General features: G+C 37.4%; 1 protein-coding gene across 1 annotated transcript; it reads right to left on the bottom strand.

Moving 5' to 3' along the window:
• Window positions 1–903: 903 nt before the first annotated feature.
• Window positions 904–6,481, bottom strand: LOC103457777 (growth/differentiation factor 8-like). The gene is made up of 4 exons (XM_008398172.3): window positions 6,342–6,481; window positions 3,735–5,849; window positions 2,504–2,874; window positions 904–1,376 (listed from the first exon to the last, which is right to left on the bottom strand). The coding sequence occupies exons 2-4, from the start codon at window positions 4,066–4,068 to the stop codon at window positions 996–998; spliced, it is 1,086 nt and encodes a 361-aa protein (XP_008396394.2). The 5' UTR covers window positions 4,069–5,849; window positions 6,342–6,481; the 3' UTR covers window positions 904–995.
• Between the last annotated feature and the right edge of the window lie 9,953 nt (window positions 6,482–16,434).

Raw genomic sequence — 16,434 nt, 5'->3', positions numbered from 1 at the left:
GTGCTTTAACAACATTCAGTTTGGCTCCTAAAACATCCTCAATCTTATAGTTTGGTCTCATAACGGTCAAAATATTTAATCCGCTCTATTTCTAGTCATATATATGACGGCATATCAGGGCCACAAAAAATAAATTCTGTCAACAAATATCTGAAGTCAAAAAGTCAAACATTTACAAGAAAAATATCAAGTTAATCTCTGAAATTTTCTGAAAAAAGCATGGAAATTTCTGAGCTCCAAAAGTTTAACATTTACGAGGACAAACTCAGAAATGTGTAGGTTAATCTCAGAAATAAATGGTAAAGAAAAGACCTGAAAATTACTAATAACCAAAATTTGAAAATTTAAAAAAATAAAATAAAATAAAAATAAATTTTGAGATTAATCTCACAAATACTCAAGAAAAAAACTAGAACAATTCTGAGCTCCAAAAGAAAAAAATGTTGGGATTAACTTTATAAATGTTCCAGAAAAAACATGGGCACTTTTGAGATCCAGAAGTATAACTTCTTTTACTTTTGCAACTCCGAAAATTTCTAAAATTTGAAAACGGTAAATTTCTGAGATTAATTTCAAATCAAATTAATGTGAAACTCATTATGATTTACTTTCTCATAATTTTTATTTTACTTTTGGAGCTCATAGTTGTTTCTAGAAAAAAACTTCTGGATCTCAGCAATGTCTCTTTTTTTTATCTAAAACTGATTGATCTAAAACTTTCTCCTGCAAATATTGTAGTTTTGGAGCTCAGAGGTTAACAAGACATTAATCCAAACATTCTGAGTTTTCTGGCAGAAATTGACTTCTTTTCTATAATATCCCAAACTAGTCATTGTAAATATTTGATCTCCTTTAAGTCCTTTTAAATTACTGCGTTTTGTTTGGGAAACGGTTTCAGGCAGTCTTCAGGATGACGGCCATTCCTTCAGATGCTTCATTCATGAACAGGTTCTCCAGATGCTGATTTATTTTTCTCAGTAAACGAACCTTCGTCTTCACGAGCAGCCACAGTTGTCCACCACCATGGACGGGATCTTCCCGTAGATGATCTGCTCCTTGCGGTTGAAGTAAAGCATGTTTATGGGCGACATCTTGGTGGGCGTGCAGCAGGGCCCAGCGGAGCCGCGTGGGTTGGCCTTGTTCACCAGGTGTGCGTGCGGATACTGCTGCAGGTGGAGGAACTCGCACTCCCCTGAGCAGTAGTTGGCGCGGTAACGTTTGGGGGCGATGATCCAGTCCCAGCCGAACTCCTCGAAGTCGACGGTGAGCGGGTAGCGGCAGCAGCGGGTCTCTGAGGATTCCTCGTCGCAGTCCAGTCCGGAGTCTCGCCGGGAACGCTTAGAGCTGTCCAGGATCTTCACTTCGATGAACGGTTGCTGGGGGGAAAACAAACATTTTAGACGCCATGCAGAAAATTACCAGATTAATCTCTGAATTGGACAAGTCAAATCAGAAAGCTGGATGTCAGACTTTGGGAGGACAGAAGTTGAGTTTCCATTACAAAAAATCTTTGTCAATATTTCACTAATGTAAAAACTCAGAAATTTCTGAGCTCCAAAAGTTTAACATTTACAAAAAAAAAACTCTGGAATTTTCACATTAATCTCTGACATTTTCTGGTAAAAATATGGAAATTTATGAGTTCTAAAAGTTTAAAATTTACATGAAAGAACCTTAGAAATTTTGACATTAATCTCTCAAATATACCAGAAAGAATTTGGCAAATTCTGAGATCAAAAAGTTGAACATTCACCAAAATAACTCAGAAATGTTGAGATGAATTCCAGATATAAACATTCAAGAAAAAAACTGAATGTTTCTGAGATCCAAAAGTTAAAAAAAATTTACTTGCACATGTCAAAAAATTTCAAAAAGCTGAGTTTCCATTACAAATGTGAACAAAACATTGTTAATATTTCACCAATGAAGAAAAATTGCAATTTAGCAATTGCTGAGTTTGAAAATAACACAATTAAGAATCACATCTGTTAACTATTTATTTGGATTAAGCTATTTTTATCAAAAATATGAAACTTTTTTTTAACAAAATTTTAACCAGCTGCACTGAAAAGATACAAAACCTTACCAAATGTTAAGTTTCTAGTGCAAATATTTTATTACGTTTCAGCAAGCTATTGGTGCTTGTTTAAAGATAATAATTCCTTTTTATTGATGAAAAATTAATAGCTCCACTGGCAGATTATTTCACTTGTAGGAAGGGAAAAATATCTTACTATAAGTGAAATAATCTGCAAGTGGAACCAGTACTTTTTCATCATCAATATTAAGGATCAATATTATCTTAAAACAAGCTGCTGTATCTTCCTGAGAATTTACAAGTTTTGTCTTATTTCAATTAATTACTGCTCTTAGGGAGTTGTTTCTCAACAAAAGAATTTTATTTGACTCTGTATCTTCCAGTTAGCAACTAACGGATTACTAAATGAGTTGATCATTTCATTAATGATCACTACTGAGACGTGAATGAACCGGGTCTTCTCACCAGTCCCTCCTCTCCAGGCTCTGCTGATGTGACGGCCAGGTCTTCTCCCCTGCTGCTGAAGGCGTTGATCTCCAGGCCGTAGCTGCTCTCCGGCTGCCGCAGCCAGGCCTGCAGCAGGGACTTGATGTCGATGCTCTGCCAGGAGCTGGCTCCGGCCTCCGTGTCGACCTTCAGGGAGCGGACCCGGACCCGCGTGCCGTTCCCCTCCCTGGCCGGCCGGAGGCGCGACACCTGCAGGAAGACGGTGGTGACGGCGAGGGACGACCGCAGGTGAACCCACAGCTGGGCGCTCAGGATGTTCTTAGGCTGGATCTTTGGACTGAGACTGAACAGGCAGTGGGAGGAAAGCTGCTCTGCAGGGACGGGACTGGCTGGAAGAGACAGAGGTGGGGAGAGGAAACATGAACTGTACTGAAGTAAGAGCAAAATGGAGCTGTATTTGGTAAAAACAAATGAAAAGTGTGACTAAAAATATCAAAAAATTACATCATCAGATGGACCAAAATATACATCTAAGAGGATATATTGTTTTAAAACTATGAAAATAATTCATATAGATGGGCAATCAGGGAGACATAAAATAATATATATATAAAAATTGCAATATACAGTCAGGCAAAAGAAATAATTTTCCATATCAATTTCTTTCATCTTAAAAAAATAAAACCTCAGTATAGTTAAAATGTAGCTCATTTTATCTAGTTACATTTACTTCAATAACTTTTTTTAAAAATGTACTTTTATAGTATTTTTACTGCGCTGTACTTTTTACGTTTACTTGAGTAATTGTGAAATATTTCTATTCTTATTTGAGTAATATTTCTGATGGTTTTCTACTTTTTGAATAAAAATTCACCAGACACAGACCTGCAGTTTTTGTTAAAGTTTCAGAATTTTTTACATTTTTTTATTAAAACTGATTTGGAAATTTTTTTTGTTTTCTTATTTGAAATTATTGTAATTTTGGTCCTTAAAATAACAAAATTACCACTGAACTTTACTTTTAGGTCCATCTGATGTACTTTTTAAATATTAAATGATTGATAATTTGATCAGTTTGTCAGTATTTGACTAACCTTTTTACCAAAAACCTTTTCCTACTACTCTATTGACGTACTGCCACTCTTACTCAAGTATAATCTACTCGACTTTCTGTTCTTAAAGTTTTCATTTCTGCTCTAAATCCACCTTTACGGGATCAACGCACAGACTTTGTTTCCCCCCCACTTACGCTTCGTTGCCATGGTGATGATGGTCTCGGTCGTGGCGTGCTCCTCGTCCTCCACCCGCGGGTCGTACTGGTCCAGCAGCTGCGTCAGAGGCGGCGCCTTGGGGATGAGCTGGCGGATCATGTCCCGGCTGATGTTGGGCGCCTGCTCCAGCCGCAGGATGCTGAGGATCTGGGAGCGGATGCTGTGGAGCCGCAGCTGCTTGCTGTGCTCCCGGAAGTCGCAGGTTGAGCACTGCTCCAAGCTCTCCGCCAGCAGCTTGGAGGTCTGGTTCATCTCCATGGCGCGGCCCGCAGACAGGACGGCGGCGAGGGAGAGGAAGAGGAAGAGGAGCATCCTGCGGAGAGGAAGGAGAGACTGACTCTGGATTGAGGCTGGACTCTGGGCTTTATGATTGGCTGCCAAAGGACTTTTTTTTCGTGAAAGTGATTTTTAAAGAGGCAGAAGGAGTTTTAAAATATTCAGTGATGGGATTTTAAAATATAGAGCAGATTCATTTGCAGAAGTGGAACTCCGGAGATCCTGAGGAAACGTTTTCCACCTGGCAGCAGGGAAATCCTGGATCTTTCTCCAAAGATGCCTGAAGACTTCACTTCTCCTCTTGGAAGTTAAATTTCCTGATTGAGGGATTTCAAAAGTACAGCACAGTAAAAATACTCCTAAAATGTTTTTTTTCTCCAAAAAAGTTATTCGCATAAATGTAAACCTGACTATAAAACAAATTATCTTAATAAATACTGTACAGCAAGCATCTACAGAACATAAAAGTTTCCAAACAAACAAAGAAAATTGATATTTTTCTTATATGCATAAGTTTAACATTTAACATTATTTAACATTTAACAACTTGAACTAAAATCTGACCATATTCAGAGATTAAATCATAAACATAAACAGAGCAGTCGAACCCACTTACTTACATTTTTATGTCAATCCAAAAAGATATTAAATATTAACTTTTCCCCCCTCATTTCATGTAGTTTCAAACAATCTGCCAGCATTTTATTGTCTTAAATTCAAATTTTTTTTTTAGTGAAAACTTTACTTTTTAAGCCAGTAAATGAGGGTTTTTGTAGCATCAGAACTATTTCTTATCAGATTCTGCACAGATGATGAGTGTACTGGTGAGGCAGGATATTAAAGTAATCTTTCCTCATGAAATACTTTAATTTATTGGAATAATCCAGGAGCAGAAATATTTTCGGAGTCACATTTCAGCTCTCCTCTGCCACCTGCTGGTTCAACTGGTCACTGCAGGTTAACGTTTCTTCAAACATTAGCACAGCAGGACTCCCTTTACACATCTTTTATTTTAATTTTATTATCTTAAACTTCCAAAATGTCATCTTTGTTTTGAAGGGTTGGTATCTTTTTGGTGGTCTACTCAGAGAAACTACCCATTGCATCCTGGGAAGTGTAGTAGAAATGCATAAGTCAGAGTTGATCAAAAACATGAAAACAGTTGTGTTTTGTTTTTAGAGTAAAATAAATCAGCCACATAGAAATCTGTCCTGACATGAGAGCACAGTGTAAACATGCCCCAAATGTTAAATTTATTCTTATACAAACGTTTTTCTCAGACGTTTCATTCAAACATGACCAGAGGCTGTTGAATAATTGAAAAGGCTGGTTGTAAAGGAAGGAGCTGCGTCACACCCACAGATCACCTGAGCTGAAATATTCCCTGCCAGAGGTGCGGCTGCAGCTGCAGGGCGAAAACGTTCAGGTTTCCAGTTCTCTCAACTCACAGCCTGATAGACGACACCCAGGGTCAAAACGACCAAAACTACTTTTATAGTAAAATGAACCAAAGCCTTCAACTATGTTTTATTTTTAAATTCTGAAGTGTCTAATTAACATCTTCCATTAATTTAAGTTTAATTACAGGCATCATGTTTACAACAACAAAACTTCATATCTGGATTTAAACAAAAATGTTTCATTTTATTTCATAAAAGCAAAAAGCAGGATGCATTTTCTTTACATTTCATTAAAGCTGTTGGAATACAAAATAACTGAATAATCACAGTTACAATGGGTTTAATGTATTATAAAACATAATGGAAAGATTTAATATTTTCTAATTTCTTTTCTTCTTTGGTCGGAGCATGATCAGCCTGTAAAACAAATAAAGGAAATGTTAGTTTTTCCATATCTCATATTTTTGTTGTTTCCATGTCAGGCTGAACAGACGGTTCACAGAACTAGTTTTTATTGATTTATCTGTTCCCATCATGATGCGAAATGATATCTGAATGTCACTTCCCGATTGGCTCAAAGTTCAAACACTTTACAAGAGGAATCCCTATCACGTCTGTTTTTGAAACAAAAATTAGCCACCAGAAGAAGCAGATTTGTCGCTCATTGCTGTTGATAGCGGTTGTTGTTTGTGTGTTAGATTTAGGAGCGTACCAGAAACACGAATACGAAGGTTCCGGCTTGGGACAAAAAACAAAACAAAAAAAGTGTTGATATCAATGTATTAAATTGATAAAAAAGTAATTAGTCTTGTCTCTGAGGAAGAAAGATAAGAGAAAAAAGAAAGTGGCTAAAATACAGCTCAAAGTTGGATAGTTAAGAGAGCAAAGCTGGCTGAAAAAAAAAATCACCTGCTTTAACTTCTCTACCAGCGTCCACCACGTCCACGTCCACGACCATGCCCATGCCCGTGGTCATGCCCGTGGCCATGACCGTGGCCGTGGCCATGCTTTCGGTCACCACTGCCACTGCGCTTCCGTTCGCGGCTGCCACTTCGCTTACCGCTACCGCTGCGTCTCTCAGGACTGTGTCTGTCCTTGTCATGATCACGGTCACGACCACGGTCACGGTCATCATGTCGGTTCCGGTCGCGGTCATCATGTCTGTCTTTGTCGCGGTCCCGGTCATGGTCCCGATCACGATCATCGTGTCGGTTGCGGTCGCGGTCCCTGTCATGGTCCCGGTTGCGGTCATCATGTCGGCCCCGGTCTTTGTCCTGGTCATCGTCAAACGCAAGATCCAGATCCAAGTCAGATGTGCCCTTTCCCTTGTTCCCCTGATCTTTGTTGTCTCCTCCATGGCGGCCATCTTGTCCATGGTGTGAACCATGACCCCCATCGCCTCCGTGAGAGGGTTTGCCCCCCGGTTGGGGGCCCAGGTCATAGCCTGAAGGGTGGTTATCTGAGAATGTATCAGTAAAAAGTCACTTTCTAATTTTAAAAAAATATATCCTAAAAAATACAGAAATTAGTTTTATTTACCAGAGGTGCCGCTGAACATGTCTGTCTCTGCTACTGATGATCGGTTGGCAACTAGCTTGTAAATAAAAGAAAACAAGGCGTTGGCCTCTGGTGTTACAACAAAACCAGTTCAACAAGAACCAGGGATAATTATAGGCTTCAGATTTTAGTGTGCAGCACCAACATGACATCTTAGACAAAGAATCAAAATGTAATACTGAAATGTTCCAGCTTAACAAAAAGCAAACTTCTTTTCCCTTCATATATTCAAGCGTAAATGAAAACTTTGCTTCCACGTTGAGCTAAAGTTAAGAATTTTTCAATCCAAGAAAACATACAACATTCCTGGCTTCATTAATGCTGGTGCAGAAAGAGCTAAATCCTTTAATTCAACAGGTTTATCTAAAAACATATTGAGAAACTGTCCGACAATGGGAAAATAAGAGAGTACTTACATGATGTGAACAGCAGCCGACGGTTCTGCTTTCTGTCACTGAAGAGGCGATGTACCCAAAAGCAGTGTGGGCTTTCTGGCAAGACGGGATTTTTGTCCCGGTGAGTCACTACTTTTTGTTGAAGGGGGAAGGCTTTTCCATGTGAAACACAAATTTAAAAATAATAATAAACGCACATGTTTCATGAGCAATCAGACTGAACATGTTGCTTTAGAACTATATCTATGGCAAAAGCAAATAACTTTCTCAATAAGATGCATGGCACAACGTGTATCAGTGGGAGATTAAAAAAGCTATGTCAGAAGTTAGGCAAACTCCAGTAAGTCAGAAAACACCATGGAATATTTGAACCAATCAGCTCACTGATAAGAAACCAGGAAATTACACCAATTCCCCAGTTTCATTAACCTTCAGAGCAGAATGTGCTGAAAGGGGAAAAAAAGAAAACATTAATTTTGTTCATTCATCATCAAAACCAAAGAAATCTACAGATATGTCAAGCTGGCTAAATTACTACACTGTAAACAACAAAAAAGTCTCTAATTAAACACCTACAGCTGTGGTTGCCAGAATTTTACCGCATTTATATGGTAAAATTTGTACTATTATTATGCTATTTCTGTTATTTATTCATAAAACCACATATACCTGTATTTTATTGTAAATCAGAGACGTTTTCTTTTGCAGTGTAGTTACTGTTGGTTGATCTTTGTGCATCATAAAACCTTTTCTTCTCAAATCTAATACTGGTTTCCTTTTCTCACACATCTGATTCACTCCACAGTAAAGACTAATGTCCTTAAGAAAGTTCCTAAAAACAGGCTAGTTAGCAGTAAGTGCTACGACTTAATAATATTAATTATGTACTTGGTGTAAAATCGTTTCCCACAATCTTTACCCATAAACGAACCCTACTGCTTCACTATTAGACACTTTAAACTCACAAAGTAACCATGTTTAAAATGATCTCTACCGAGCCAATTTGTTAGCATCCCATAGCTAACTAGCTTTCCTGGATATTTTTAGAATTATGGGTAAACAGTAGTTTGATTTCACAAAGTATTCAAGCTAACTAAACACTCTGAATATTTAATAACTATAAAAAGTCCAAACTGCAAACAAGTTGAAAAGTTAGCTTCATTTGCCAAAAAGGTTGGCAACCGAAGGCTGAATAGTGTCTTACTGCTTTTACTATTGAATACTAGTTAACGTTAAGCTTAGTAATCAAATAAAAAGATCTATCTTAGGTTTATCTGTCTGGAAAGTATGTTTAATACCTGTTTAAAAGTTATTTTCAAAAGGAACTTTTAATCTGACATGAGATTTATCAGAACATATATTATAATTTATAGAATATGACTGTAGTTCTGTACAGACGCAAACTATTTAGCAGGCTCTGGCTGACAGCAAGGTTTTTGAATAAATACAAAAATGGCTTGCCATAAATGGCTGGAATAAGATTGACATTATTTGTTTATATTTGATATTCTATGTTGAATATTGCAATGAATGTGGATTTTCTACTGTGGCAAAAACAACAATATAGAGGATGTGACATCAGTTTGAGAGCAAAAGTAAAACAAATAAAGTTTATATATTTTTCATACTTTTGCTTTGGCTGATTTGAACTTCAGATATTGAGCTGATTTAAGCCCCATGCCCAGCTTTAGGTCTCCCTGATAAAAGTGAAAGAACAGACCTTCAGACTGCATGTTTCAACAGACCCACCAAGAGTCTCTTCAGGAAGAAACACACAGCAGGAATGGCACCTGAAGTTCTTCATGGACTCCTTGAGTTTTACTTTAATGCAGAAAATACCTGCAGAAAATCCAAAATCCTGTGATTCCTTCACCGATGCATTCGTGTCATTCTCTCATTGTCCCTCAGTGTAAATATGTTTGTGTTTCCGCTGAGGGGTAAATGAGGATAAGATTGGAAACTAAGGAGAATGTGGAGGTTCTTTCTCTCACCTGATGGTCCGGTGGATCCAGTTCGATTGGGAACCAAAACTGAAACATTTGTTAAACTTCCAGCTGCTGCGGTTCACTTTCACACTGAACTGGGTCAAACTAAAGAGTATTAGGGCCATGCTGATTAAAGAAATTAATTAATGAGACATCATAATGAGAAGAAAGTTGCACGAGAGTCATAGTATTACGAAAATAGTTATATTACAACTTTATCTTTGTAATATGACTTTATTCTTGTAATATTCTCATTTCGACTATTCATAATACTATGACTATGTTCTCAAAATATTACAATTCTCATATTTTGATTTTATTTCAGTAATATTCCAATTTTATTCTCATATCCTGGGTAAAAGGTGTTCAAAAAGTAGAAAAAGTTTGCATTTAATACTTCCAAAAAATAGTTAAAGCATAAAGATTCAATGCAAGAATAAATCAAAGGATAAATAACAGATAGGGGCCCAAATTAACTGAGGTCAGCTGAACACAAACAAAACGGACCTACAAAGATCAAAAGGCTGCGGAAACACGGGTGGAGTAACATAAATCCACCACCAGAGGAAGGCACAACAAAAGAACAAACATACAAAATTAGCTGAACAAATATTAAAGTGACAAAAATTAATAACTAAACTATTGAAACAACAACGTCCCCCCATCATTTTTTAGAAAGAAACAATAGTTTGTTCCAGGCTTCCTGCTCCAGCTGGTTTGTTGGCAGGACCTCAAACAAAAAACAACTACAGTGTGCACCCACTAGAAAATATGTGTCTAAATGAAAGGACTAACTTAAGCATAAGCTGTAACTAATTAACTATAACACCCACTGTTTCAGCAGGTTCACATGGAGAATGTGAGTGAAGCGGCTTTTACCTGGAACAGAGAATTTGAATGTTAAAGTACCAGCTGAGTCATATGGAGGATGTCTACAACAAAAGATGAATTTACTGACCTTCAAATTATTCTGAAACGTCTGGAAAAGGTGTTGAAGGTTTTGTAGAGTTGGGCAGCAGAACCTTTTGAAGAAAACTCATCTGACTAGTTGAAAAGTCTGTCAGGGAACCTGTTATTTTAAAAAGAGATTAACTCCAAAAAACCTACAGAAAGACACAGAAGAAAACTATCAGGATAAGAAAGTATGTGTGTTTTTGAAAGAGCTCTTTGAGTTAGCTCTTAAAATATTAACAAATATACAGATAGTCTATTGACATGACAGTACAATCTGAAAATCAGAATCTTTAGCTTGTGCTCAATAAATATCCATGTTGAGAAAAAAAATGAGGCTAGGTTATATGTATTTTGTATGATAAGAACTTAAAAGTATTTTAGATTCATCAAGTCATTTTCTATCCTTGAAGATACAAAACGACCAAAACAAAACCAGAAGAAAAAAACAACAGGTTGGAAGCACGACCAGACAAGACTTTTTCTTGTCTGGAGCAAGTGAAGATCTGTTGTTCTTGCTTTCACAAAGATCAAACCCAATACATTTATGTAGCCTAACGTCTCATGTGTGGAGTGAATCCAAGATCTGTTCTTGTTGCTGTGAAAAAAGATCAGGCCACCTGTCTTTATGTAGTCTACTGTGTTTTTCTAAAACTGCACAAATTAGGTAAATTGGTTAAAAGTAGCCTTAAGTAATGCCTCATGTTGAGGATTCTTGTGACAATGGACATGAGAACTTCCCTTTGAGAAGAAGACTGTACAAATTGCTTAGCCTGGAATGTAAAGCCCTGTGGCCCGTCAAGCTTTTAAGACACTGGGTAAACCCTGACTTCTGTCTATATTTCTTTGAGCTGCTCTTGGTCCGATCCCTTACCTAGGACCCATTTGACCCCACCCAGATTCATGAAGCCCCTGACAGCTCCTAGGATCTCAGGGACACTCAGACCCCTCCACCACGATAAGGTGGCAGCCTACAAAGGGGAAAAATAAAACCAGAGACAGTTATTAGCTGATCAGGACAGGCCTGAAGGTGTCAATCTAGAGTTAGATCTGGCAGTATGAGCTGGTATGAAATGGAAGCTGTCAATAAGCGATGTGTTGGTTCTGTTGGAGGAGAAAAGACCAGATTGGATGAAAAGACAACCAGAACCAAAACCAGTCCAGACCCAAGACAAGACCCAAGACCTGAACAGACAAGAAGCAAAACCAGACCAGTCAATACATATTTTTCTTGCGTGCAGAAAAAAAAAAAAGATCTGTTCTTGTTGCTGTGAAAATGAATGACTACTTTTATGTAGTCTACTGTGTTTCTCTAAAACTGCACAAATTATGTAAAATGGTTAAAGGCAAACTGTAAGCAATGCCTCATACTTAGGATTCCAGTGGAGAGGAATAATTTCCCTTTAACAGTAAGACTTATAAAGCCAACACAAAAATACTTATGGTTAAGAATGTATAAACACCTTTTCACTGAGGAAATTTGAAGGTATTTGCGGTTTTAAATTGACATTTGCAATCAGTACAAAATAGAAATTACTAATTTAGTGGATTGAAGGCAAAAGCAGAGAAAAAACATTCTGTCCACTAGGGGGCGCCTTAAAATAAACTCTTTAGATTTGAAGCATAAGAAACAATGTCCTGAATGCTGTCCCTCCAGAGTCGTTTCCTCAAACAGGCTGAGGAGGTTCTTTGGTTCAATGTTGGGTCACGGTGCCGTTCAGGTGGGAGCTGGTTGGAGTCAGAGGCAGATTACAGGATGACCAGCTGTCCAGAACCGACTGAGTGAGACCGGAGAACCCGGCAGAGGAGTGGATTTCCACTAACAGTCGGGATTTAATTCTATGGGGAAAATGAAAACAACAAAAAAAGAAAATAGTTAGATTGATAATTTATATCAATTATTAAAATAAATATTAGCATGAATGTAATTAACTTTAATAAAAAATGCATTAATGAAAAGATTACTCAACAGACAACTTCAGTGACTTCTGAATATATGAAGAAGTCGACAGCTTCTTTGAAACTCCATCATTTACCTGCAAATGAAAACCAAAAGCAACTAAATGTTCAGTTATCATATAAAATTCTAGCAGGAAACATCTAAAAAATTCTCAGCAGAGTGAATATTTAAACTGTCAACAGATGTTTTTCCACCAATAAAACAATAAGTCATGATCTGCAGGTTTTTGGACTTTTAGTTTCTGGTTTTGACCATTTATTTATTATTTCCTATTCAGTTCTTAGTTTATCATCATATCTTATTGTGTATTTCCTCATATTTTTAGTTACTTTTATTTCTTGTCAGCCTTCTTGGTTCATTAGTGTTTATAATTACTATTTAGGTGCTTCCTTGTTGTGTTTCTGCTTTCAGAAGATTTACATTTTTCTCTCTTCATTTCCTTCCAGGTATTATTTAAGTTTCTCTTAGTTTCAGTTATTTTTTCCCATGTCATGTCCGCTCCTAGTGTCTGGATCCATTAATCTACTCTCTCTCCAGCTGCTTCCCATTTTCTCTCTCATCACTCGACCTCCTGCATGATTTTAGCATTTTAGTTTATTTCTAATGCAAATATCTTAGTAGAGTTGAAATGAGACAAAACTAACGAGTAACTTTTCAGTGAGATATAGGAGCTAATTTTAAGTCAATAATTCCTAATTAAATTCAAAAAGACCAGTTCCACTTGCTGATGACTGAATTTGTAATGTGGGAAAAATTGCTTGATGTTGTATAATCTGCCAGTGCAGCTAATACTGTTTGATCAATATATAGGAATTATTGTCTTAAAACAAGCTTTTATATTTTACTGGGGATTTACTTGTGGCTCATGTCCTAAAACCATCAAACTGAAATCAGTGACAGTTTTTAAGCAAGTTAGATAAATAAAATAGAAGATGGTAAAAGATGATAACGTTGTTCCTCATATGAGCTGGACTGTTAGGAATGTTAAAAATGAGGCTCCACCTGAAGATGTTCAGATTTGTTTTATCCGGTTCTTAGAAACATATTTTATGTTTTAGTTTAAACTCAAACATTTCCTGATGGCAACAGTTCCTCAATAGTTTAAAGCTACAAAAATGAATAAGTACAATTAAAAACAGAGGCGATAAAAAGCTGAATTAGAATAATGCTATTTAAGGTTTTATATTTTCAGATACAGGGGACTGTAGTAGACACATTTTTAATATTTTATTTCCATATTTACACTGAAAATTACCCCTCTAAAAGCTTAAGAGGTTTAAAAATGCTAAAGCATTATTTATTGTGTCAGCAGTAAATATTTAAAAGACTAATCAAAAACTACTGATATATTTTCAAACTTGAGTATAATCTCTTTAATCTACTAAAGTGATTTGCATAAAAGGAAGAAATTTGCAATATTTAAGGCTGAATGTGTCTTCAGAGCTGCAGGTGTTTCACCAAGGAGGAAATTATTTCCCCGACTTCTTAAAAACATTTCTGTTTCCTGGGTCGGAGCATCCTCGTGTGAAACCCCTTTTCCTAAAATGAAAGTGAAAAAATTTGGTGAAACATTTTTTATGAGGGTGTGCTCCAAATCCACCTGCATAAAGAGACACCAGTAAAAGGCTCATTGATTATCTGGAGTCGGGAGAGTTTCTGAATCGACCAACAAACGGTAAGATCTGCAGCTTTTACTGAGGATTTAATCAAGTTTCAATTTTTATATTTATGTCTTACAGTTTCAGTTGGGTGGATCATTTAGTAAAAATTAATTTGACTTAAAATCTGTGGATAACAAATATTCTGTTAAAAAAAAATACTGTGTTGAGGTTCCATCATGACTTGGACAAACAAAAATGACTGGCCAAGGCCGGAGTTCAGTGAAATTTATTATGGTTTTCTTCAGGTGAACAAAGAGGAGAGGTGCAGAATATGTACAAAGTACATCGAAGGCAGGTTAAAAACAAACAGCAGCATTCAGTGTGACTTATCAGGAGTTTAACCACAGACTGACTCCCTGTGGTGCAGAGGCTTGACTTTAAATCCACAATCACAATTAGTTTTTCTGCTCAATTATGATCCCCGAGGATCATTGCATAAATTACATTTTTCACTAAAGGTTACAAAAAGCAAAAAAAAATGAGGTTAGTTAAGCTAATTAACACAGAAGGAACAAAGCTAATAAAGGAAACTAAGTACAAACAAATTTGTAGATATGTGGTAAAACTTTAATAATATTGAACATTACAGAGTAATTAACCAATATGGCAAGACCAAAATAGCAATAATCAACACAAGGAAATCAACTGAGTATGGCAAGTCCAAAACGACAATGAACAGCAGAGAAATGAGCTGCCAATGAAAGGAATTAAAATGACTAACAAAAGACAGAAATGAACTCATATGACAAGATGTAAACACAAATTAAAAAGATTAAGAAGTCCCTTTTAGGACTACAATTATAAAGGTCCGCATGAGTATCTTTTTACATTTTTGGATGCTGCAGTCATTATTAGGAGCATTCCAGTGTTCTTTACATCAATAAAATCCTTATAATCAATATTTTCCAGGTTTGTATGCCATTAATCAATAATAACTGATTAAAATGCTTAAATGTGCAAAACGCTCACAGGAACTCCATTCGTTTTATAATTTTTTGACATATTTTTGTAAATATGAAAAGTTTCCTAACTTTATTTTGCAAACTTGTCAATACAAAAAAGTTGCACACACGTCTTCTAAACCAAACACAATTTATTTGGAGTTTTTTCAAAGCTTAGTTTCAAAGTTACAGCCAGTTTTCTAAAAACAAAAAAAACGGGGGGGGGGGGAATCCTTTTATCAGTGCAATCAGAATAAAGCCGTGCCCAAGACACAGTACACATCAACAGTAAAATACAAACATTGTGTCAGTCACTGTATATTGTTCGTTGCTTGCATAAATCACAATAAAAATGACTTGCATTATTGCCGTCTGTCCAGATGACACATGTCATGATGAGAGCAAGGACTTTATGTTGTAGCATTCCTACTGGAGCTGTGGAAGTCCTTGTGGCAGTTCCTGTCCACAATAACACAGAGAGGAAGTTTGCAAGCTTCACACATGAACGGAGTGCATTTTCCACAAAGCTTGCACTTTCTCCGCCCCTTTGTTGTCTTTTCTTCAACGGATGCCCCCTCAAAAATTGCAACAGGCAGGTGCCGATAGCTGGTAGTGGGAGCTGCTTGTGGCTCTTCTCCACAAAGCCCTGTTGTCAGTTGCTCCTGGAAGGCCTGATGTGTCAGAGGCCACTGCTTCAGCTGTGCACACATCTCTTTGTGAATCAGATAGCTGTTTGTCACAGCTATATCTATGAAATGGTGCAGGACAGTCTTGTACCATTTTTTGCACTTCCACCAGAAAGTGCAAGAGCCAATCAGCTGGTCGGATAAGTCCACTCCCCACATGAACCGGCTGTAATCCTTCACAGCTGATGGCACTGGAACATACAAGACTTGATGCTGTCCTCCAGCCTTTCCCACTCGTCTGACTGAGTCTCCTTTAAAGGCCGTGTGCACTGTGGAACACACACTGACCTCCCTCGTGTCCATCCACTTGATAAAAATGAGAGGTCCCTCTCTGAGCCATCTGATGGACCCTCATGGTGACTTTTTGGTCAGAGCATTCTTGTCCGTCTTTGGGACACCAACTCTTGAACTTCTGTACGTCCCACAGGCTCCAAACCCAAGCTTGTGAAGGTGGCAAAACAGTGCTGGGCTGGTGTAGAAGTTATCACAGTATATGTGATATCCAGATCCAAGATAGTCTTTGTTGATGAGTGACATCACAGCGTCAAAGGACAGCCCCTTTCCAGTTTTTTGAGTGGACCTTCCAGTGTAAATATGAAAGTCTGTAGTGTAGCCTGTGGTGTCGGACAACACAAAAAGCTTGATCCCCCACTTTGTTGGCTTATTTTTGATGTATTGTTTTAGCCCAATCTTGGCTTTAGTGGCTACCATTCTTTCATCCACACTAAGATTTTTCTGGGGGTGGTACGCCGCTTTGCAGGCAACCTTCAAACTGTCGTACAGGGGGTGCAGTCTGTGCAGAGGGTCATATTCGGGTGTCCCTTTTTTTTGTCATTCTCTGCATCATCCTTTGGGTCACTCATGTG

The sequence above is a fragment of the Poecilia reticulata genome, chromosome 2 (assembly GCF_904066995.2).
Source record: "Poecilia reticulata chromosome 2, P_reticulata-male-v2, whole genome shotgun sequence".
Classification (NCBI taxonomy): Eukaryota; Metazoa; Chordata; class Actinopteri; order Cyprinodontiformes; family Poeciliidae; genus Poecilia; species Poecilia reticulata.
Note: the sequence above shows the minus strand (reverse complement) of the source record. Positions and strands in the feature narration are given on the sequence as shown.

Excerpts from the sequence above, each read along its gene's own strand:
- LOC103457777 (XM_008398172.3), bottom strand. The coding sequence starts at position 4,068 with ATGCTCCTCTTCCTCTTCCTCTCCCTCGCCGCCGTCCTGTCTGCGGGC. Across the intron at positions 2,875-3,734 it reads CATCACCATGGCAACGAAGC|CCAGTCCCGTCCCTGCAGAG; the intron begins GTAAGTGGGGGG and ends TGTCTCTTCCAG. Across the intron at positions 1,377-2,503 it reads AGCCTGGAGAGGAGGGACTG|CAACCGTTCATCGAAGTGAA; the intron begins GTGAGAAGACCC and ends TTTTCCCCCCAG.